Source organism: Salvelinus alpinus, chromosome 9 (assembly GCF_045679555.1).
Source record: "Salvelinus alpinus chromosome 9, SLU_Salpinus.1, whole genome shotgun sequence".
NCBI classification, from domain to species: domain Eukaryota; kingdom Metazoa; phylum Chordata; class Actinopteri; order Salmoniformes; family Salmonidae; genus Salvelinus; species Salvelinus alpinus.
Genome location: NC_092094.1, coordinates 74,806,895 through 74,829,544, shown reverse-complemented (window position 1 = coordinate 74,829,544; position 22,650 = coordinate 74,806,895). Strand labels below are relative to the sequence as shown.

The 22,650-nt window shown below is 43.0% G+C and overlaps 1 protein-coding gene and 2 long non-coding RNA genes across 8 annotated transcripts in view; 2 read left to right on the top strand and 1 right to left on the bottom strand.

Moving 5' to 3' along the window:
• Positions 1 to 2,982: 2,982 nt before the first annotated feature.
• On the bottom strand, positions 2,983 to 16,412 carry LOC139530624 (uncharacterized). Its single transcript, XR_011666085.1, has 2 exons — positions 16,241 to 16,412; positions 2,983 to 3,682 (listed from the first exon to the last, which is right to left on the bottom strand). It is a non-coding gene; the product is annotated as an uncharacterized lncRNA (long non-coding RNA).
• The window catches only part of LOC139530622 (homeobox-containing protein 1-like), a 33,624-nt gene continuing 23,866 nt past the window's right edge, over positions 12,893 to 22,650 (top strand). For 2 of the 5 annotated variants that reach the window (XM_071327200.1, XM_071327198.1), the window contains exons 1-2: positions 12,896 to 13,157; positions 14,470 to 14,542. In XM_071327200.1, coding sequence (XP_071183301.1) covers positions 14,478 to 14,542 — 65 coding nt within the window. In that variant the 5' untranslated portion in view covers positions 12,896 to 13,157; positions 14,470 to 14,477. Of the gene's footprint in view, positions 13,158 to 14,469; positions 14,543 to 22,650 lie in introns of all 5 variants that reach the window. The other 3 variants (XM_071327196.1, XM_071327195.1, XM_071327197.1) reach the window with 3 other exon arrangements.
• LOC139530623 (uncharacterized) lies at positions 14,565 to 21,674 on the top strand. Of its 2 annotated transcripts, XR_011666084.1 has the most exons (6): positions 14,565 to 15,840; positions 16,583 to 16,690; positions 16,981 to 19,140; positions 19,242 to 19,325; positions 21,301 to 21,482; positions 21,578 to 21,674. It is a non-coding gene; the product is annotated as an uncharacterized lncRNA (long non-coding RNA). The 2 variants fall into 2 exon arrangements; XR_011666083.1 differs by lacking the exon at positions 16,981 to 19,140 and having other exon boundaries at positions 14,589 to 15,840.

Below are 22,650 nucleotides of genomic sequence, written 5' to 3'. Positions count from 1 at the left end.
CTGCTCTGGGATGTGGATTGTAAAGGGCTCTTCACATGGACCTGATTATGTGTCTCTAATGCAGGAGCTGGCTGGGTCTTTTTCTGTCACATACACACACAAACACTACAGTGGCTGAGGCAACGGGTTCCTCCATAGAGTCCCAGTGTGGAGTGTGTATTGGGACTGGAGTGTGGCAGGTGGTCTTGGGATGACAGACAGTGTGCCCGCAGACAGCATACACGCAGACAACACACAGGAATGGCTGATTGACAGATCAACAGCTGACAGGCAGAGGACAGACACATACACACACACGAAACGTGATGCCAGATCAACAGTAGTCAGACAGCTAAACAGATGTGCTCCCTGTGCTGTGTGTGTTAATCATCATGTTATTAGCGGTCTCTTTTTGGCAGGGCAGGCCTGCTGGGTCCTCATTTTCATAGATGTAGTAGACGGACGGATATTCAACAAAAGAGATGAAAGATTCAGACAAATTCATGTCTTAGATTTCAGTTGTTTCCTGATGAGGGGGAGTAGTAGCCTGGTCCCAGATCTGTTTGTGCTCTTGCCAATTCCATTGCTGTCATTGTCAAGCCAACCATTTTTTTATTCACCACATTGGAGTTGGGAATAGTGCAGCAAAAATTACATTTGTGCAAAACTTCAAATATTAATTGGTTGCCTATTTAATGTAACGCTCACATAGGACATATAAAAGAAACCCTACAAAGTTAGAGACACATTTGGCGCCCATTGTGCCAAGACAAAATGCCTGTATTATTGCTCTGGGTATGCCTAACCTAAATGTAAAACCTTGCGTTATTTTTTACTTCATTAGATAGTGCCATTTGTAAGGGGTGACGCCAGGGGTGTCATGCACATAGGGGGCACAGGGGCACGTTCCCTCTCAGATTTGTCAATTAAAAATAAATCCCTCTGTAATAGTACTAGTCACTTAGCAATTTTATGACGTTGGCTTTAGCTAGCCCAGATAGGTTCCTAATCTCCCAACCTCATAACTAGCTACCAAGAAGCCATTTCAGGCTATCAATCTAGTTAGAGTAGCTAGCTTGTCTAACTATTTGAGAAAAGCAAGCAATAACTAAATGTACTGAATAAGACTCACATTCCTTTTAATCTTTAACCCAGATTTTAGCAAAGATGCAGAGCAGCATATTTCGTTTCTTATTTTACAGACAGCTTAAGATGTATGCTTAGATATGCAGAAAAATCAAAATATTTTTTACAAAGCATAAATATTTTGGCTTTAGATACCTGAAACAGCATTTTCCTGCTATTTGAAAAATGCAACATTTTCACATTTACGTACAGAGGGAAATGTTCCCCCCGGTAGACCAACCCCCAGCCATCCACACATACTTTGTGCCCCTCAGATTTTTGGGGTATATGATGCCCCTGGGTGATGCTGATCCCATGTTCACACATTCTACCGACCGGCAAGCTTTGATTTTGCGAGAACAGTCGGCATTGACAATACACCATATCGATAAGGGGTTGGAGACGGGTTGTGAGAGGGACGAGTCGCCCCTCCTACCCTGACTGTTGACAGAAGCTCTTCGGGTGAAAGTAAACAGACATCTTGATCCACTTAATCAGAAATCAGCAAGTCTTCCCCAATCAACAGGTTTTAATGAAGGACTATAGATTAGCATTACAAAATAGGACAACAGAAACGAAGACACAGCCAAGCCTTTCATTTACTGCAGCTATTAATGTGCTGCTATTGTTGTAATGGTGATAATTTTCTGTAATCAAAGTTATAGCAGGCCTACATGTGTTGTGATAAAGGTATTGTAGCCTTAGCTGATCAAAATATGTTTGTGTTTATGATGAGTTCTAAGTGGATTAAGAAAAAGATATGAAGCATAAATCAATATCCTATTAAAGAAATTAAATTAAGCCTTTTAAATAAGAAGCCTCATTTAAAATGACTTAAATCTAGTAAAATATGTAATTATTCTTATCGCAATAACTTTTCCATAGGCTTGTCAGTGACACCTCGAACCAAGTGTAAATTATTCTACAAATGTCTGGCCTACTTTTACAACCTTTGATTTCCACCAAAAACCTTGTGTAAATTTATTAAAATGACTTAAATCTTGTGAAATATGTCATTTTATTGTTATCGCAATACCCTTTCTAATTGATTGTCAGAGAGACCTTACTCAAACATTTCTGGCCTACTTTTACATCCTTTGACTTCCACAAAAAACCTTGTGTGAATGTATTACAATTCCTTAGATCTAGTAAAAACATTATTCATTTGCAGGTTGAAATGTGTTCAATATCCACTGAAATAGCTAGCACGTTTCCTAGATAGACAGTAGTTGCCTTGGTAAGGCCAGGAAAACAACCTCTCACTCAACGTCAACAAAACAAAGGTGATGATCGTGGACTTCGGAAAACAGCAGAGGGAGCACCCCCTTATCCACATCGACGGGACAGCAGTGGAGAAGGTGGAAAGTTTTAAGTTCCTCGGCGTACACATCACTGACAAACTGAAATGGTCCACCCACATAGACAGTGTGGTGAAGAAGGCGCAGCAGCGCCTCTTCAACCTCAGGAGGCTGAAGAAATTGAGCTTGTCACCTAAAACCCTCACAAACTTTTACAGATGCACAATTGAGAACATCCTGTTGGGCTGTATCACCGCCTGGTATGGCAACTGCACCGCCCACAACTGCAGGGCTCTCCAGAGGGTGGTGCGGTCTGCACAACCCATCACCGGGGGGCAAACTACCTGCCCTCCAGGACACCTACAGCACCCAATGTCACAGGAAGGACAACCACCTGAGCCACTGTCGTTTATCCCGCTACCATCCAGAAGGCGAGGTCAGTACAGGTGCATCAAAGCTGGGACCGAGAGACTGAAAAATAGCTTCGATCTTAAGGCCATCAGACTGTTAAACAGCCATCACTAACACAGAGAGGCTGCTGCCTACATACAGACTTGGAATCATTGGCCACTCTAACAAATGGATCACTAGTCACTTTATTAATGCCACTTTAATAATGATGCTTACATATCTTGCATTACTCATCCCATATGTACATACTGTATTTTATATAATCTATTGCATCTTGCCTATGCCGCTCGGTCATTGCTCATCCATATATTTATATGAACATATTCTTATTCCATCCCTTAGATTTGTGTGTATTAGGTAGTTGTTGTGGAATTGTTAGATTACTTGTTAGATATTGCTGCACTGTCGGTACTAAAAGCACAAGCATTTTGCTACACTCGCAATAACATTTGCTAAGGAAGAAACCTAGAGAGGAATCAGGCTCTGAGGGGTGGCCATTCCTCTTCTGGCTGTGCCAGGTGGAGATTATAACAGAACATGACCAAGATGTTCAAACGTTCATAGATGACCAGCAGGGTTAGATAATAATAATCACAGTAGTTGTAGAGGGTGCAACAGGTCAGCACCTCAGGAGTAAATGTCAGTTGGCTTTTCATAGCCGATCATTCAGAGTTAGAGACAGCAGGTGCGGTAGAGAGAGAGAGAGAATAACAGTAGGTCTGGGACAAGGTAGCACATCCGGTGAACAGGTCAGGGTTCCATAGCCACAGGCAGAACGGTTGAAACTGCAGCACAACCAGGTGGACTGGGGACAGCAAGGAGTCATCAGGCCAGGTAGTCCTGAGGCATGGTCCTAGGGCTCAGGTCCTCTGAGAGAAGAGAGAGAGAAATAGAAAGAAAGAGAATTAGAAGGAGCATACTTAAATTCACACAGGACACTGGATAAGACAGGAGAAATACTCCAGATATAACAGACTGACCCTAGCCGCCCGGCACAAACTATTGCAGCATAATTACTGGAGGCTGAGACAGGATCATGGCTACTAATAATGCAACGATTGATTTATACAGACTAGTTACATTTTAGGTTTTGACGTTATTATACCATGTGGGTGTTGGGAAGAAAACAACAATTTTGACATTTATGGTCTGTTTACGTATATTTTAGAGGCTATTTACAGTATACAGAAAGTGTGTATAACCCTGTATGAACTATATTTATAATTTTATATTAACAATAATTATATTACACAATTTCTGATATACTCTGTATAGTAAACATAAAAACAGCAACATTCACACATGACAGATACAAATGTGTATATGTATGTATGTACAGTATATATACACTACCGTTCAAAAGTTTGGGGTCACTTAGAAATGTCCTTGTTTTTGAAAGAAAAGCAACAGTTTTTGTCCATTAAAGTAACGTCAAATTGATCAGAAATACAGTGTTGGACATTGTTAATGTTGTAAATGACTATTGTAGCTGGAAATGGCCGATTTTTTATGGAATATCTACATAGGTGTACAGAGGCCCATTATCAGTAACCATCACTCCTGTGTTCCAATGGCATGTTGTGTTAGCTAATCCAAGTTCGTAATTTTAAAAGGCTAATTGATCATTAGAAAACTCTTTTGCCATTATGTTAGCACAGCTGAAAACTGTTGTGCTGATTTAAAGAAGCAATAACACTGGCCTTTAGACTAGTTGAGTATCTGGAGCATCAGCATTTGTGGGTTCGATACAGGCTCAAAATGACCAGAAACAAAGCACTTTCTTCTGAAACTCGTCAGTCTATTCTTGTTCTGAGAAATGAAGGCTATTCCATGCGAGAAATTGCCAAGAAACTGAAGATCTCGTATAACGCTGTGTACTACTCCCTTCAGAGAACTGCGCAAACTGGCTCTAACCAGAATAGGAAGAGGAGTGGGAGGCCCCAGTGCACAACTGAGCAAGAGGACAAGTACATTAGAGAGTCTAGTCTGAGAAACAGATGCCTCACAAGTCCTCAACCTGCAAAACACCAGTCTAAACATCAACAGTGAAGAGGCGACTCCGGGATGCTGGCCTTCTAGGCAGAGTTGCAAAGAAAAAGCCATATCTCAGACTGGCCAATAAAAATAAAAGATTAAGATGGGCAAAAGAACACAGACACTGGTCAGAGGAAGATTGGAAAAAAGTGTTATGGACAGACTAATCTAAGTTTGAGGAGTTCGGATCACAAAGAAGAACAATCGTGAGACGCAGAAAAAATGAAAATATGCTGGAGGAGTGCTTGATGCCATCTGTCAAGGTGGAGGCAATGTGATGGTCTGGGGGTGCTTTGGTGGTGGTAAATTGGGAGATTTGTACAGGGTAAAAGGAATCTTGAAGAAGGAAGGCTATCACTCCATTTTGCAACACTATGCCATACCCTGTGGACGGCGCTTAATTGGAGCCAATTTCTCCTACAACAGGACAATGACCCAAAGCACAGCTCCAAACTAAGAATGTTCCAAGATGGCGTAGCAGTGCAGATGTTGTTTGTCATTCTCCTGTGTAAATATGGTATTTTTCGTATTTTTTGTATATTTTTCAATATATTTTCAATCTATTTTTACCATTTTTAAATTAAATATACCTGCTAATTAGCTACTAGCTATTTAGTCAAAGTTAGCCACTGCTAGCGGCCTTTACCTTTAGCACAGACACCAGCCGCTTTTAGCCTGGATAATACTTGCCAGCCTGCCAGTCTGCACAGGGCGTTATCAACCCTGAGCATATCGGACTGTTTTTCTCCACTACAACACCGGATTCCTGCCGTAAGCCATGGACCATTACTCCTGGTCATCGCAGCTAGCTAGCTGCCACCGAGTGGCCCAGCCCCGAAGCTAGCCTTGAGCCAGGCCCATCTCCCGGCCTGCTCAGTGGACCCTATGATCACTCGGCTACACAGCTGATGCCTCACGGACTCTTCACTAACACGACTAGAATCCACTACACCACTGGATTCTTGCCGTAAGCTCTGGACCTTTGCATCGGATCATCGCTGCTAGCTAGCTGCTACAGAGTGGCTATATTGGCTAACGCCCTTGTCCCGAAGCTAGCACCAGTTAGCCGCGAGCCAGGCACATCTCCCAGCTAGCAAACGAAATTACTCCAGCTACAATACCTCTTTTGCCAACTGGCCTGGACCCTTTGTCGAACACAGAGCCCCGCAGTTCCATCACGACTGGTCTGCCGACGTAATTCCATCCGTTGTGCCCTTACCCGCCTTTGCCGGACGTCGGAGCAGATGCTTCTACTAGCCCCGGCATGCAAACTTTTTTTTGAACGCCGTGTCTCCCGCTTGCTAGCCTAGTAAAGACTACCTAGCAGCTTCCCTGTTTCATCTATTGCTGTTCACTGGACCCTATGATCACTTGGCTACATAGCTGATGCCTGCTGGACTGTTCATTAATCACGGTACTCCATTTAAAAAATATATGTTTTTATCTGTCGGCCCCAGCCTCGAACTCAGGCCCTGTGTGTAGTTAACTGACCCTCTCTGCCCATTCATCGCCATTTTACCTGTTGTTATTGTCTTACCCGTTGTTGTCTTAGCTGGCTCTCCCAATCAACACCTGTGATTGCTTTATGCCTCGCTTTATGTCTCTCTCTAATTTCAACATACCTTGTATATTGTTGTTTGGGATAGTTATCATTGTTTTAGTTCACTGCGGAGCCCCTAGTCCCACTCAACATGCCTCAGATAGCTCTTTTGTCCCACCTCCCACACATGCGGTGACCTCACCCAGCATAACTAGTGCGTCCAGAGATGTAACCTCTCTTATCGTCACTCAATGCCTAGGTTTACCTCCACTGTACCGGCACCCTACCATACCCCTGTCTGTACAGTATGCTCTGAATCTATCCTACCACGCCCAGAAATCTGCTTCTTTTATTCTTTGTCCCCAACGCATTAGACGACCAGTTTTGATAGCCTTTAGCCGTACCCTCATCCTACTCCTCCTCTGTTCCTCGGGTGATGTGGAGGTTAACCCAGGCCCTGCCTGTCCCCAGGCGCTCTCATTTGTTGACTTCTGTAACCGTAAAAGTCTTGGTTTCATGCATGTTAACATCAGAAGCCTCCTCCCTAAGTTTGTTTTACTCACTGCTTTAGCACACTCCACCAACCCTGATGTCCTTGCCATGTCTGAATCCTGGCTTAGGAAGGCCACCAAAATTCTGAGATTTCTATCCCCAACTACAACATTTTCCGTCAAGATAGAACTGCCAATGGGGGAGGAGTTAGCCTGCAAAGTTCTGTCATACTTTCCAGGTCTATGCCCAAACAGTTCGAGCTTCTAATTTAAAAAATGTATCTCTCCAGAAATAAGTCTCTCACTGTTGCCGCCTGTTATAGACCCCCCTCAGCTCCCAGCTGTGCCCTGGACACCATATGTGAATTGATTGCCCCTCATCTCTCTTCAGAGTTCGTTCTGTTAGGTGACCTAAACTGGGATATACTTAACACCCCGGCAGTCCTACAATCTAAGCTCGATGCCCTCAATCTCACACAAATTATCAAGGAACCCACCAGGTACAACCCCAAATCCGTAAACATGGGCACCCTCATAGATATTATCCTGACCAACTTGCCCTCCAAATACACCTCTGCTGTTTTCAATCAGGATCTCAGCAATCACTGCCTCATTGCCTGCATCCGCTATGGGTCCGTGGTCAAACGACCACCCCTCATCACTGTCAAACACTCCCTAAAACACTTCTGCGAGCAGGCCTTTCTAATCGACCTGGCCCGGGTATCCTGGAAGGATATTGACCTCATCCCGTCAGTAGAGGATGCCCGGTCATTCTTTAAAAGTAATTTCCTCACCATCTTAAATAAGCATGCCCCTTTCAAAAAATGTAGAACTAAGAACAGATATAGCCCTTGGTTCACGCCAGACCTGACTGCCCTTGACCAGCACAAAACATCCTGTGGCAGACTGCACTAGCATCGAATAGTCCCAGCGAAATGCAACTTTTCAGGAAAGTCAGGAACCAATACACGCAGTCAGTTAGGAAAGCAAAGGCTATCTTTTTCAAACAGAAATTTGCATCCTGTCGCTCCAACTTCAAAAAGTTTTGGGACACTGTAAAGTCCATGGAGAATATGAGCACCTCCTCCCAGCTGCCCACTGCACTGAGGATAGGAAACACTGTCACCACCGATAAATCCATGATAATCGAGAATTTCAATAAGCATTTCTCTACGGCTGGTCAAGCTTTCCTCCTGGCTACCCCAACCCCGGCCAACAGCTCTGCACCCCCCGCAGCTACTTTCCCAAGCCTCCCCAGCTTCTCCTTCACCCAAATCCAGATAGCATATGTTCTGAAAGAGCTGCAAAACCTGGACCCGTACAAATCAGCTGGGCTAGACAATCTGGACCCTCTCTTTCTAAAATTATCCGCCGCCATTGATGCAACCTCTATTACCAGTCTGTTCAACCTCTCTTTTGTATCATCCGAGATCCCTAAAGATTGGAAAGCTGCCGCATTCATCCCCCTCTTCAAAGGGGGTGACACTCTAGACCCAAACTGTTACAGACCTATATCCATCCTGCCTTGCCTTTCTAAAGTCTTCGAAAGCCAAACAGATAACTGACCATTTCGAATCCCACCGTACCTTCTCCGCTGTGCAATCCGGTTTCCGAGCTGGTCACGGGTGCACCTCAGCCACGCTCAAGGCACTAAACGATATCATAACCGCCATCGATAAAAGGTTGTACTGTGCAGCCGTCTTCAATGACCTGGCCAAGGCTTTCGACTCTGTCAATCACCGTATTCTTATCGGCAGACTCAACAGCCTTGGTTTCTCAAATGACTGCCTCGCCTGGTTCACCAACTACATATCAGACAGAGTTCAGTGTGTCAAATCGGAGCTCCTGTTGTCCAGACATCTGGCAGTCTCTATGGGGGTACCACAGGGTTCAATTCTCGGGCCAACTCTTTTCTCTGTATATATCAACAATGTCGCTCTTGCTGCTGGTGATTCCCTGATCCACCTCTATGCAGACAACGCCATTCTGTATACATCTGGCCCTTCTTTGGACACTGTGTTAACAAACCTCCAAACGAGCTTCAATGCCACACAACACTCCTTCCGAGGCCTCCAACTGCTCTTAAACACTAGTAAAACTAAATGCATGCTTTTCAACCGATTGCTGCCCGCACCCGCCCGCCCGACTAGCATCACTACTCTGGACGGTTCTGACTTAGAATATGTGGACAACTACAAATACCTAGGTGTCTGGCTAGACTGTAAACTCTCCTTCCAGACTCATATTAAACATCTCCAATCCAAAATTAAATCTAGAATCGGCTTCCTATTTCGCAACAAAGCCTCCTTCACTCACGCTGCCAAACATACCCTCGTAAAACTGACTATCCTACCGATCCTCGACTTCGGCGATGTCATTTACAAAATAGCTTCCAACACTCTACTCCGCAAACTGGATTCAGTCTATCACAGTGCCATCCGTTTTGTCACCAAAGCCCCATATACCACCCACCACTGCGACCTGTATGCTCTCGTCAGCTGGCCCTTGCTACATATTCGTCGCCAGACCCACTGGCTCCAGGTCATCTATAAGTCTTTACTAGGTAAAGCTCCGCCTTATCTCAGCTCACTGGTCATATACCTGCTGGCGCTCCAGCAGGTATATCTCACTGGTCATCCCCAAAGCCAACACCTCCTTTGGCCGCCTTTCCTTACAGTTCTCTGCTGCCAATGACTGGAATGAATTGCAAAAATCGCTGAAGTTGGAGACTTATATCTCCCTCACTAACTTTAAGCATCAGCTATCCGAGCAGCTTACCGATCGCTGCAGCTGTAGATAGCCCATCTGTAAATAGCCCATCCAATCTACCTACCTCATCCCCATATTGTTTTTATTTACTTTTTTGCTCTTTTGCACACCAGTATTTCTCCTTGCACATTATCATCTGCACATCTATCACTCCAGTGTTAATTTGCTAAATTGTAATTACTTTGCTACTATGGCCTATTTATTGCCTTACCTCCTCACGCCATTTGCACACACTGTATATAGACTTTTTCTATTGTTTATTATTGACTGTACGTTTGTTTATTCCATGTGTAACTCTGTAACTCTGTGCTTGTGTCGCACTGCTTTGGTTTATCTTGGCCAGGTCACAGTTGTAAATGAGAACTTGTTCTCAACTGGCCTACCTGGTTAAATAAAGGTTGAAATAAAAAATAAAAAATAAAAATGCAAGAACTATTTAGGGAAGAAGCAGTTAGCTGGTATTCTGTCTATAATGGAGTGGCCAGCACAGTCACCGGATCTGAACCCGATTGAGCTGTTGTGGGAGCAGCTTGACCGTATGGTACGAAAGAAGTGCCCATCAAGCCAATCCAACTTGTGGGAGGTGCTTCAGGAAGCATGTGGTGAAATCTCTTCAGATTACCTCAACAAATTGACAACTAGAATGCCAAAGGTCTGCATGGCTGTAATAGCTGCAAATGGAGGATTCTTTGATGAAAGCAAAGTTTGAAAGACACAATTATTATTTCAATTAAAAATCATTATAACTTTGTCAATGTCTTCACTATATTTCCTATTAATTTTGCAACTCATTTTTGTATGTTTTTATAGAAAACAAGGACATTTCTAAGTGACCCCAAACTTTTGAACGTTAGTGTGTGTGTCTGTGTATATACACTGCTCAAAAAAATAAAGGGAACACTAAAATAACACATCCTAGATGAATGAATTAAATATTCTTATTAAATACTTTTTTCTTTACATAATTGAATGTGCTGCCAACAAAATCACACAAAAATGATAAATGGAAATCAAAATTATCAACCCATGGAGGTCTGGATTTGGAGTCACACTCAAAATTAAAGTGGAAAACCACACTACAGGCTGATCCAACTTTGATGTAATGTCCTTAAAACAAGTCAAAATGAGGCTCAGTAGTGTGTGTGGCCTCCACGTGCCTGTATGACCTCCCTACAACGCCTGGGCATGCTCCTGATGAGGTGGCGGATGGTCTCCTGAGGGATCTCCCAGACCTGGACTAAAACATCCGCCAACTCCTGGACAGTCTGTGGTGCAACGTGGCGTTGGTGGATGGAGCGAGACATGATGTCCCAGATGTGCTCAATTGGATTCAGGTCTGGGGAACGGGCGGGCCAGTCCATAGCATCAATGCCTTCCTCTTGCAAGAACTGCTGACACACTCCAGCCACATGAGGTCTAGCATTGTCTTGCATTAGGAGGAACCCAGGGCCAACCGCACCAGCATATGGTCTCACAAGGGGTCTGAGGATCTCATCTCGGTACCTAATGGCAGTCAGGCTACCTCTGGCGAGCACATGGAGGGCTGTGCGGCCCCCCAAAGAAATGCCACCTCACACCATGACTGACCCACCGCCAAACCGGTCATGCTGGAGGATGTTGCAGGCAGCAGAACGTTCTCCACGGCGTCTCCAGACTCTGTCACGTCTGTCACATGTGCTCAGTGTGAACCTGCTTTCATCTGTGAAGAGCACAGGGCGCCAGTGGCGAATTTGCCAATCTTGGTGTTCTCTGGCAAATGCCAAACGTCCTGCACGGTGTTGGGCTGTAAGCACAACCCCCACCTGTGGACGTCGGGCCCTCATTCCACCCTCATGGAGTCTGTTTCTGACCGTTTGAGCAGACACATGCACATTTGTGGCCTGCTGGAGGTCATTTTGCAGGGCTCTGGCAGTGCTCCACCTGCTCCTCCTTGCACAAAGGCGGAGGTAGCGGTCCTGCTGCTGGGTTGTTGCCCTCCTACGGCCTCCTCCACGTCTCCTGATGTACTGGCCTGTCTCCTGGTAGCGCCTCCATGCTCTGGACACTACGCTGACAGACACAGCAAACCTTCTTGCCACAGCTCGCATTGATGTGCCATCCTGGATGAGCTGCACTACCTGAGCCACTTGTGTGGGTTGTAGACTCCGTCTCATGCTACCACTAGAGTGAAAGCACCGCCAGCATTCAAAAGTGACCAAAACATCAGCCAGGAAGCATAGGAACTGAGAAGTGGTCTGTAGTCACCACCTGCAGAACCACTCCTTTATTGGGGGTGTCTTGCTAATTGCCTATAATTTCCACCTGTTGTCTATTCCATTTGCACAACAGCATGTGAAATTTATTGTCAATCAGTGTTGCTTCGTAAGTGGACAGTTTGATTTCACAGAAGTGTGATTGACTTGGAGTTACATTGTGTTGTTTAAGTGTTCCCTTTATTTTTTTGAGCAGTGTGTATATATATATATAATATAACAAGAGACTTTTAATTTTTTTCCTACAAAATATAGAAATGTGCCTTTTCCACATATGTAGGCCCTGGTATTGTGCAGGAGATAATGAAAATGAGTTTGAGAAGTGGTGGAATTGCCCTAAAATAGAGCTTACTGTTCACTGTCAGGGTTGAAAAGATGAGTGGTGGCTTACCCTCCATTGTGCATGTGACTGCCTGCACTCTCCCTTACCCAGGCTGACATGACCACGGCCAAACCATACATTAAACAGGCTCCACTCAGCTACAGTGGCTGCTACCGTGGGGTCTCTCTCTTTCAGACCAGGACCAGAACCACACACACACAGTCTTGTATAACTAACCAAGTGGGGGCACACACATTCAAAATCCCATTCTCCCTAACCTTAACCCAAAAACCTAACGTTAACCCTAAACCTAACCCTAGCTCCTAACCCTAATTCTAACCTTAACCCTAAACCCTCTAGAAATAGCATTTGACCTTGTGGGGACTTCTGGACCCCACAAGTATAGTTAAACACGTCCACACACACACACACACCTTAGATGAGAAAACATTATTCATGTCCAAAAGCAGTTGATTGTGGTCTAATTTGGGTCTGTGAAAAAAACTGAAGTGGATAATTTTTTGAACTTTGTGGAAAGCAACATCTCTATCACTGAAAAAAATGGATTGTATTATTAGACAACAAATCCGCCAGGCGGCGGTCAAATCCAAAGAAAGAGTTTATCAAGGGTGCATTCAAGATCGTATGTTTCTGAGGCGTTCCTGCAATAGGAATTTCCAAAACTACGAATCCCAGAGAACCTCAGTGCGCTCGCTATTAATGTCAATATGGCCACTGTCAGTCAGACAAAGGCGAATCAGTCTCGCCACGAAATGAAATCAAATTAGCAAGCTAGAGGAGGACGGATGGCACTGTGAAAACCGGCTGGTGCATGTTCCGTGTCGGGGATATAGAAGAGGACTTGTCACGAGGACCAACTAAACACCGGTTTATTAAATGCTGTGGAGGACGGGGGACCTAGATACAAAGATCAAGGTAAGACTTGTAATGCTAAGTAGTTAGCATAGGTTGCATTTCTGCAGACTCGCCCGCACTTCTTGGCACTGGTCCCAATGCTAGTCAGCAAGCTAACTTTATTAGCTAGCTGAGCTATAGCTGGTCACTTAAGGGATTTATAGCTAATGCCAGATCAGTGTTTTATGAAGTCGTTGGAAAAGTCTGCTTGGTCTATACAGGTTGTAAAGATTGGTAGCTAACAAGCCAGATGTCATGTCATAACTATAACGCTAGCTTAAATATGTCACGCTAACTAGCTAGCTAGATACCATGTACTGTAGCTATTGTCATTGAACAACCATTGCTACCACACTCAACTGCTTAGATCACTAGTTAGCAACAATACGTTTGTGGGTGCCTTTACCCTGCCATGTATCTATTTCCTGGCTATACTGTAACTAGATCATTATCAGAAAGTAACAACACAGCCAATGCCATACTCAATTGGTTAGATCATGAGTTACTTGCAAAGGATGAGCTAAGTAACGTTAGCCTAAAATCTAGAGCTGGACCGTGATTGAACACCACCCCTCCTGTCACCACACACTTTGCAAACAGTCAGACCCCTGAGGCGTTTGCGTGCTGTTAGCTACAGGTTATACACACAGACGGATAGTTTTTTGCATAGTTGTCTGGAATGGGTTTGGATTATTAGATTGTGCGCGTGAGAGATTATTTTAAATGGTACGCCCGTGTATGATGCATTGGCGTTCCACTGTTTTGATTCCAATGGGAATGTTACGGGGGTGACGTCATTTGAGTCACCACGTCATAAAATTATGCTGGGTTCAAAACAACTCCGAAATATATGCCGCATTCAAAACAACTTGGAAATCTCACACTTCCAATTTAAGTGCGTTTAAAACAACTGGGAACTCTTTATAAAAATTAAAATTAAAAAAACGAGCTCCGACTGGGAAAAATGTATATTAACAGTCATCCAACTTGGAATTCCAACTCGGGAACTCGGGCCTCTTTCTAGAGCTCGGACCTGAAGATCACTGATTTTTCTGAGTTTCCAGTTGTTTTGAATGCGGCTATAGATTACCACAGTATGGGTCATAATACCCATAAATTTAGCGGTCAAACAGGGAAATGGTTACAATTGTTTTCCCACCATTCATATTTTTCCTCATAGGGGATTTTAGAAACATTTAAAATAAGAGCTGTGTTTCATGTAGGCTTACCCTGGCATGATGTTTTGATAACTGTGTAAAGCTCTCTAGGACAAAGTGACTTTTTATAAATATATTTGCCTGTATTTGCCCCCCAAAAATGCATTGCAAATTAGCTGCTAATATGGCTATCCTAAAGGACTACAAATGCCATGATGACCTGGACGAGACTGCTGAATCGAGGCAAAGGTAAGAATCTCTGAATTAGCTATCTAATGTTAGCTAAATGTAGTAAGAAGTAAATTGGCTACATTTCTTTAAATTGACAATTCTGTGATCTGTCCTGTGAAAGTTTTAAATTGACAAAATACCTGTTAGCAAAGGTGTCAGCTAGAATGATGTGCTGGAGCTTGCAGGGATTTGTAGTTTTGCATGTCTACTTTGATGCTTATTAGCATTTTAAAATCTGAAAGTAAGTAGAGCCGACTATATTGATAAGTCATCTTGTCCGAAAGAGATTTACATGGTTATCAAAACGTCAGGGTAAGCCTACACGTTACCCTTGTTTACATTGAGCTGCACTGGGGTCAGAACACAATCATGGTTGGACAACATCTTGGTGTCATTGTACTTAGTGTCTTCTAACATATGGAGAACATCTAGATTATGAAACACATTTTCACATTCATTTATTCAACATTTAAAAGTAAGCTGTCTCCTTAGGGCATTTAAAACCAGATATATTGCTTCTATGTGGCATCAATATGAGTCAGAATCATTAATTCTGGTGCCAAAATTGACTACAAAGTGTAAATAGGATAATTTTGGTCAGTCTCGTCCGAAATTGAGTTTTGTCAGTGAGTTCTTTACGACTTACTGGAGTGTTGGGTATACATACTTAAGTATCAAACGTTAAAGTATAAATCATTTCAAATTCCTTATATTAAGCAAACCAGGAGGTACCATTTTTCTTTTTTTTACGGATAGCCAGGGGCACACTGCAACACTCAGACATCATTTACAAACGAAGCATGTGTTTAGTGAGTCCGCCAGATCAGATGCAATATGGATGACCAGGAATGTTCTCTTGTTAAGTGTGTGAATTGGACAATTTTCCTGTCCTGCTATGCATTCCAAATGTAATGAGTACTTTTGGGTGCCAGGGAAAATGTATGGAGTAAAAAGTACATCATTTTCTTTAGGAATGTTGGGAAGTAAAAGTTGTCAACATATAAATAGTAAAGTACAGATACCCCAAACAAACTACTTAAGTAGTAATTTAAGGTATTTTTACTTAAGGACTTTACACAACTGCCAATTGCCCAGAGACAACACGTTGTGCTATGTCCCCAGATGCCATGTGGACATTTTTTGTCAAGTCTGCATATGGGTGCAACGCAAGCACATTTTTCTCGCAAATAGGAGTGAAAATGGGCTTCCATAAAGTTGGTGCAAACTTCCAATGCATTTCAACAATATGGCCAGGAATGGATTACTTGCGACAGTTTATCTTCCGCTGCCTGTCAACCGTCAAACCACTGGTGTTGGTGAGTACTTTAGCTAAGTATATAGCTGGTACTAGCTAGCGGCTACTTTTGGTTATACAACATTATTTGATAATGCTAGCGAGCCAGGCTAGCTATGATGCCACAGATGAAAGGGGAATGATACTGTAGCTAGCTAAATACATCAAGCTAACGTGTAATGTGATGTAGCATCTCAGAGGACGATGTGCATAGCTTACCTCGCTAACAACAGCTAATTGTAGCCCATTGACATTTATTATTTGCTAAAAAATTAAGTCAATACAGGGCAGGCACTTGGATACTAGCTTTCTAGCTAATAATATGTAGCCAGCTTACTTTTAATAATGTTTCAACACGAACTGGCTAACTAATGTTAGCTAGATAGCCAACTCATTTAAACTCGGACAACGATATAACTTACCCGGATTTGCAAATTAGGTAGCTAGCTAGCATTTGGGGGCTTCGTCTGCTAACCCAAAACATGACTGTGATCATAAAAGTGTATCATATATTTTCTAAGGCAAAAATAAATTCTGGTACTAGTCTACTACAAATATAACTATGGCTCTGGCAGTGAATAGCAAAACGTTATCAGGAAGCATTCAGCAATGTACACAGCTGGTTGCATAGTAACGGCGTTCAGCGTCACCGGGCTGAATCTATTCTGTAGTTAGTCCCTCTATTAGCATATAAATTAATTCCAAACTAGAGAAAGTTATTTTTCTCGCTATGTTTATTGAGTTACATTTTATTTCATTTACAGGCTACATACAAAAGCTGGTGGATTTGTTGTTCAGCAGCATCTAGGAACCCTCCTACCATATCAGGAGCTGTTAGACACCAGTCCCACTTCAGAGGACACTTGAATCAGGTTGGTCACATTTGATTTGGTCAATGGTCAAAACACGATCTGTCCTGGAATTCACCTAACCACCATTGATAATGTAATCATTGCTGTGTGTGTATATGTATGTTGTAAGGAGGTGCCCCCTTCCACACTGTGCCAATGGTCTACTCCTGGGCCGAGTGAGTAATGCCATGCTGGCACGTGTCCCTTGTGATTTAGCTGTGAATCAGGATCTCTGATTGGCTATGTTGAATTGTGTATTTACTGTTGGCTTCCATGACTGTATAGTGAATGTCTTTCCCTCTCTCCCTCAGTGATATGATGCTGGGTTGGATATACAGTGCATTTGGAAAGTATTCAGACTCCTTCACTTCTTCCACATTTTGTTACATCACAGCCTTATTCTAAAATTGATTAAATATTTTTTCCCCCTCATCAATCTAAACAGGTTTAGCCATTTTTGCAAATGTATTAAAAATAAAAAACGGATCAAATTGACATAAGTATTCAGATCCTTTACTCAGTACTTTGTTGAAGTAGCTTTGGCAGCGATTACAGCCTTGAGTCTTCTTGGGTATGACGCTACAAGCTTGCACACCTGTATTTGGGGAGTTTTTCCCATTCTTCGCTGCAGATCCTCTCAAGCTCTGTCAGGTTGGATGGGGAGTGTCGCTGCACAGCTATTTTCAGGTCTCCAGAGATATTTGATAGGATTCAAGTCCGGGCTCTGACTGGGCCACTCAAGAACATTCAGAAACTTGTCCCAAAGCCACTCCTGTGTTGTCTTGGCTGTGTGCTTAGTGTCGTTGTCCTGTTGGAAGGTGAACCTTCTCCCCCAGTCTGAGGTCATGAGTGCTTTGGAGCAGGTTTTAATTAAGGATCTCTTTACTTTGCTCCATTCATCTTTCCCTTGATCCTGACTAGTCTCCCAGTCCCCGCCCCTGAAAAACATCCCCACAGCATGATGCTGCCACCATGATGCTTCACTGTAGGGATGGTATTGGCCAGGTGATGAGCGGTGCCTGGTTTACTCCAGACGTGACGCTTGGCATTCAGGCCAAAGAGTTCAATCTTGGTTTCATCAGACTAGAGAATCTTGTTTCTCATGGTCTGAGTCCTTTAGGTGTCTTTTGGTTAACTCCAAGCGGGCTGTCGTGTGCCTTTTTTACTGAGGAGTGGCTTCCGTCTGGCCACTCTACCATAAAGGTCTGATTGGTGGAGGGCTGCAGAGATGGCTGTCCTTCTGGAAGGTTCCCCCATCTCCACAGAGGAACTCTTGAGCTCTGTCAGTGACCCACGGGTTCTTGGTCATCTCCCTGACCAAGGCCCTTCTCCCCCGATTGCCCAGTTTGGCTGGGCGGCCATCTCCAGGAAGAGTCTTGGTGGTTCCACCAAGTGCTCTGACATCCAGTTTCAACTGTGGGACCTTGTATAGACAGGTGTGTGCCTTTCCAAATTATGTCCAATCAATTGAATTTACTACAGGTGTACTCCAATCAAGTTGTAGAAACATCTCAAGGTTGATCAATGGAAACAGGATGCATAGTCTCATACATAGGCGGAAATCCCAGGGGGGACGGGGGGGACACGACCCCCCCATCCTGGGAAAAATATGATTTGTCCCCCCCAATCTATCACTGTAAACATAACTATGTAATTTCAATAATATTAATAATACGCAATGAAAGCAGTTGTGCTGATTATAGACACTTAATAGCGCCTTTTTAAGTTTCAAAAGATTGCGACCACCCCGCCCTTTGCCTCACAATGGTTTGATCCACTGCCAGTTCTTTAGCTGGCAAGGTAATAGAGGGTTCGTGTCTACTGTCCGAAAGGCACTCAATGTACGTAACTGACGTGAGGTTAATCCAGTCAATCGCGCCATAGCAATGTTTACATTTTTATGTTGGCAGGGTTCACACACTAGCTGAATTTGCAGAGCTAGCGCGCAAACTAAAGCAAACATTAACTAGCAAGCTAGCTAGTACCTATTCCATTAATGTGGCGTCGTCAAAGATGGAATCTTTGCTATCGTCAGTTTATTCCAAGATCCGCATGCATCTGTAGTGCTTCAAAGTCCCTGTGATAAGGTTAGCGATAAACTGAAGTCCAAACTGAACAGAACTACACTCTCTTATACCATTGTCTTAAATATATTTAATGGTCTCGTTGCAAAAGCTAAGTTGTCGCTAGTGAACTTTTTAACATTTATTTTATTTCACCTTTTAAAAAAAAAAAAAGATTATAGCAAACACCACAGAAACGGAATTGGTGCTCGCTAGCTTTACAAATTCAGCTATTGTTGGAAGCCAGCCAATATGAAACAAACTATATTAAAATTAATAAAGGTTGTAGCATATGTTGTGTAAATGTGTGTGTGTGCAGCTAGACCGGCCAGCCAGCCAGGTAGAAAAATGGCAGAAAAAAGTAAAAAGACGGACATCAGAGTATCTTTCAGTACACCAAAACGCAAAGTAAGAACTCTAGTAGCCTAATATCTCAAAGACGAGTTGATAAAATGTTCATAAGAAAGAAGTGAAATGCTAATGGAAATGTTTCACATTTATGTCATTAGGCAGAGCAGGCAACAGATGGCACACAGACAGCAGAGCTGGGGACAGATAGGCAGGGACAGACTGGCAGAGACAGGGAGTCTCAGGTAAGTTTGTTGAGTCTTTGTTTGGCAACATTATGAAAGGTTCTCAATTTTTTTTACTTGTAAAATAGGGACATAATTGGAAAATGCCATGGATACCCCCGCTCTCAACTTAAACTGATGACTAAACTAAGATTTGTTTATGGAAATGGTATTGCTGTTGTGATTAATTGTGTAGTTTTGGGTACCGGTAGTTAGGAGTACGGCAAACACCTTATTTCTTTTCTAGGAGACAGACTGAGTCAGTGAGGGTGGTGAAAGGGAAAGAGCCAGGGAGAGAGACTTCAGAGAACAATGTCACAGCCACGGCAGGACCAGGTGTCACCCTTGTTGCCAGCAGCACCAGTATAGGGGACAGTGGCACAGCATTGTCCAGTTACCTCAGTGATGGCACAAAACCATATCAGCCACACCCACAATTTTTGAACCGCAAACTCTTGCCAACAGAGTGTTGACGTTTCAAGAGGCCCCAAAGCACAGAATGAAATTCTGAACATCATGGCCAATACAATCATTCGAGGCATTGCAGCTGAGATTAGGTCTCTTCCGATTGTACAATTTTCATTAATTGTTGATGGTACTCAAGATGTCTCTGGTGCTGAACAGGAGAGTGTCTTTTTGCATTATGTTGACCATGACCTTGTCCCTCACGAGGAGTTTATTGGGCTATACAGGGTGTCGGAGACAACAGGCGAGGGCATTGCGAAAGTGGCAACTGAAGTGTTGTTGAGGCTCAATTTGCCCATGTCTGGCTTACGTGGGCAGAGTTACGATGGTGCCTCAAACATGGCAGGAAAATACACAGGTGCACAGGCAATTGTGAGAAGGCAGCAGCCATTAGCCCTCTATGTCCATTGTGGAGCACACTGTGTAAATCTGATTACACAGGCTGGCTGCTCAGCCTCCCCACTGATCCGGGATTCCCTTTCTTGGGTCCATCAGTTAGGTGTCCTCTATGGCCAGTCAGGAAAGTTTAAGAGCATGTTTGAATCAATTGCCACGTCCAAAGAAACACATCTGCCCACCCGGAAACCCCTATGTCCAACAAGGTGGACTGTGCGGAATACTGCTATTAGAGCTGTGCTAGGGCAGTATGAGCGGGTACTAAGCAGCCTAGAGGAGAGTAGTTTTTAGTACATGACAGTACACTTACAAATTATTTATTTCATGTTATTTTATTTAAAATTGCATACTTTGTGCGACATACTTGTCCATAGCTGCTGTTTGAAGAGTTGAGACACTGACTGAAGGATATTTTGTTTGATTTATTTGGGTTTTTCATTGAAGTAGTTATTTTGCTTTTAGAACTGTACTTATTTTAAGCTTTTTGTTCTTGTAAAGATATTGTAGTAGACTCAGGCCAGTGGCACATTTAATGACTATATAAATGTATCAGAAAAAGTAAAATTAAAAGGTCAATTCAATACGGAGACTAACTTTGTAATGGTTCTCAATGGAGACTCTTTTAGATGAGATCACACCATGTTCATTGTATTTATGAAAACTACACCCATACAGTGTACAGTACCATTGCTACCTACTGGCCTTTCTTGATATTGCTGGTTGTAAGTACAAATACCTGCATACATACTGGACTGGTAAGGAGCACTGCTATAACTATTATTAGTAGTAGTATTATAATGATTTAAACATTTGAACAAGTTGGTTAAACCCTTCAGTTAACTACTGTACCTATCAATTATTCAGTTGTAGGAATTATGGTTCCTCAATATACATTTAACATATTACAACGTAGGCTATGTGTTACAGCACTACTTTTGGTGTCCCCCTCAGGAATTGCTCTTGAGAAAATGTAATGTAATTGTCCCCTCCAAGGTTGATATCAGATTTTCGCCCCTGGTCTCATAGCAAAGGGTCTGAATACTTTTATCAATTTGCAAAGCTTTCTAACAACTTGTTAGCTTTATCATTATGGGGTGTTGTGTGTAGATTGATTAACCATTTTTTATTTAATCAGTTTCAGAATAACGCTGTAACGTAACAATGTGGAAAAAGTGAAGGGGTCTGAATACTTTCCGAATGCCATGAAGAAGCCAAAGTTGGGCTCCTTCATGACCAGTATTTGTGACGAGGGGCCTGGAGCTGTTCTACACTGCCATGCCCATCAGGTGTTGGCAAACACCTCCGAAGGGACAAAAGGTGATTACTAATAAGACTGTACATCACAAGTGTGATATCACCCTTTTTAATATATGTGCCACTCATCAACTCTTCCTCGTTTTTTTTTTTTACAGATGGCCAGAAGAGATGCTTTTGGAATCCTCTGACTCAAAGACAGGTTGATACTGTTGTGTGAATTGGGAGAGACCTTGCATTAAAATGATACTAGTACTTTTTTATCTTTTGTTATTATTGTTACTGTTACACTTGAAAGATATCAAAACACTTAGTTTAGAATATCTACTTAAGTTCAGCAATTGCACTCTTCTCATATTCCTTTGTAGGCTACTGACCAATGCAATGCATCCTCCTGGAGAGGTATGGGAAGAGTGCCGTCCTCCTACATCTCACATCTGTCTGTACTTATTGAACTCTGCCTGCTGGACCCATGGGTTGAGGCAAACTCTGTCATATCCAGGATGGAGTGTCATGCACTCCACCCCTCCTTCCACCTGACTGCACCTGTCCATAATGTAATTCATTACGTAGATGGAAGGGACTTCATCACCCACTGGAGACTTGGACTGTGTTCGTAAATTCACTCTGGCTATCTACTCCGATTTCAGAGCACGCTCGTCTGTGTGCCAGAGCACAAAATAACTGAGGAATTTACGAACGCGCAACCCCCATTTGAATAATACTGCCGTCCAGTAAACGTCGGCAAAAGAACGTATTGAAATTGTTGCCAGCAGCACAGTTGCATTCACCAATGCACTAGATAATATGAAAACAGACTGAACAGTGATGCTAGGGCGAGTGAGATGTTCTCTCATTTGTGTCTGGAAGTAGCAATCAAGTTCGGTTGCGTGCTTGACTGCTGTTGGGAGGTCAGAACGATCAGATCAACCCTACTCCTCGGCCAGAGCGTCCAGTGTGCGCTCTGAACGCTCCGAGAGCGAAACGCTCTGAATTTACGAACGGACAATCTAACGACACTCACAAATGCACTCTGAGCACACTCTGGCACTACAGAGTGAATTTACGAACACACCCTTAAAGACAGAATCACCCAAAATGACACTTAAAAAAAAAAAAGTGTTTATTTTTAGACATATTATTTAAAACAATATACTCTACAAGTACATCACATCCAGAGTGAGCTCTATGGTATGTTTGAAAATATGATTTTATACATTGAAATTTACAT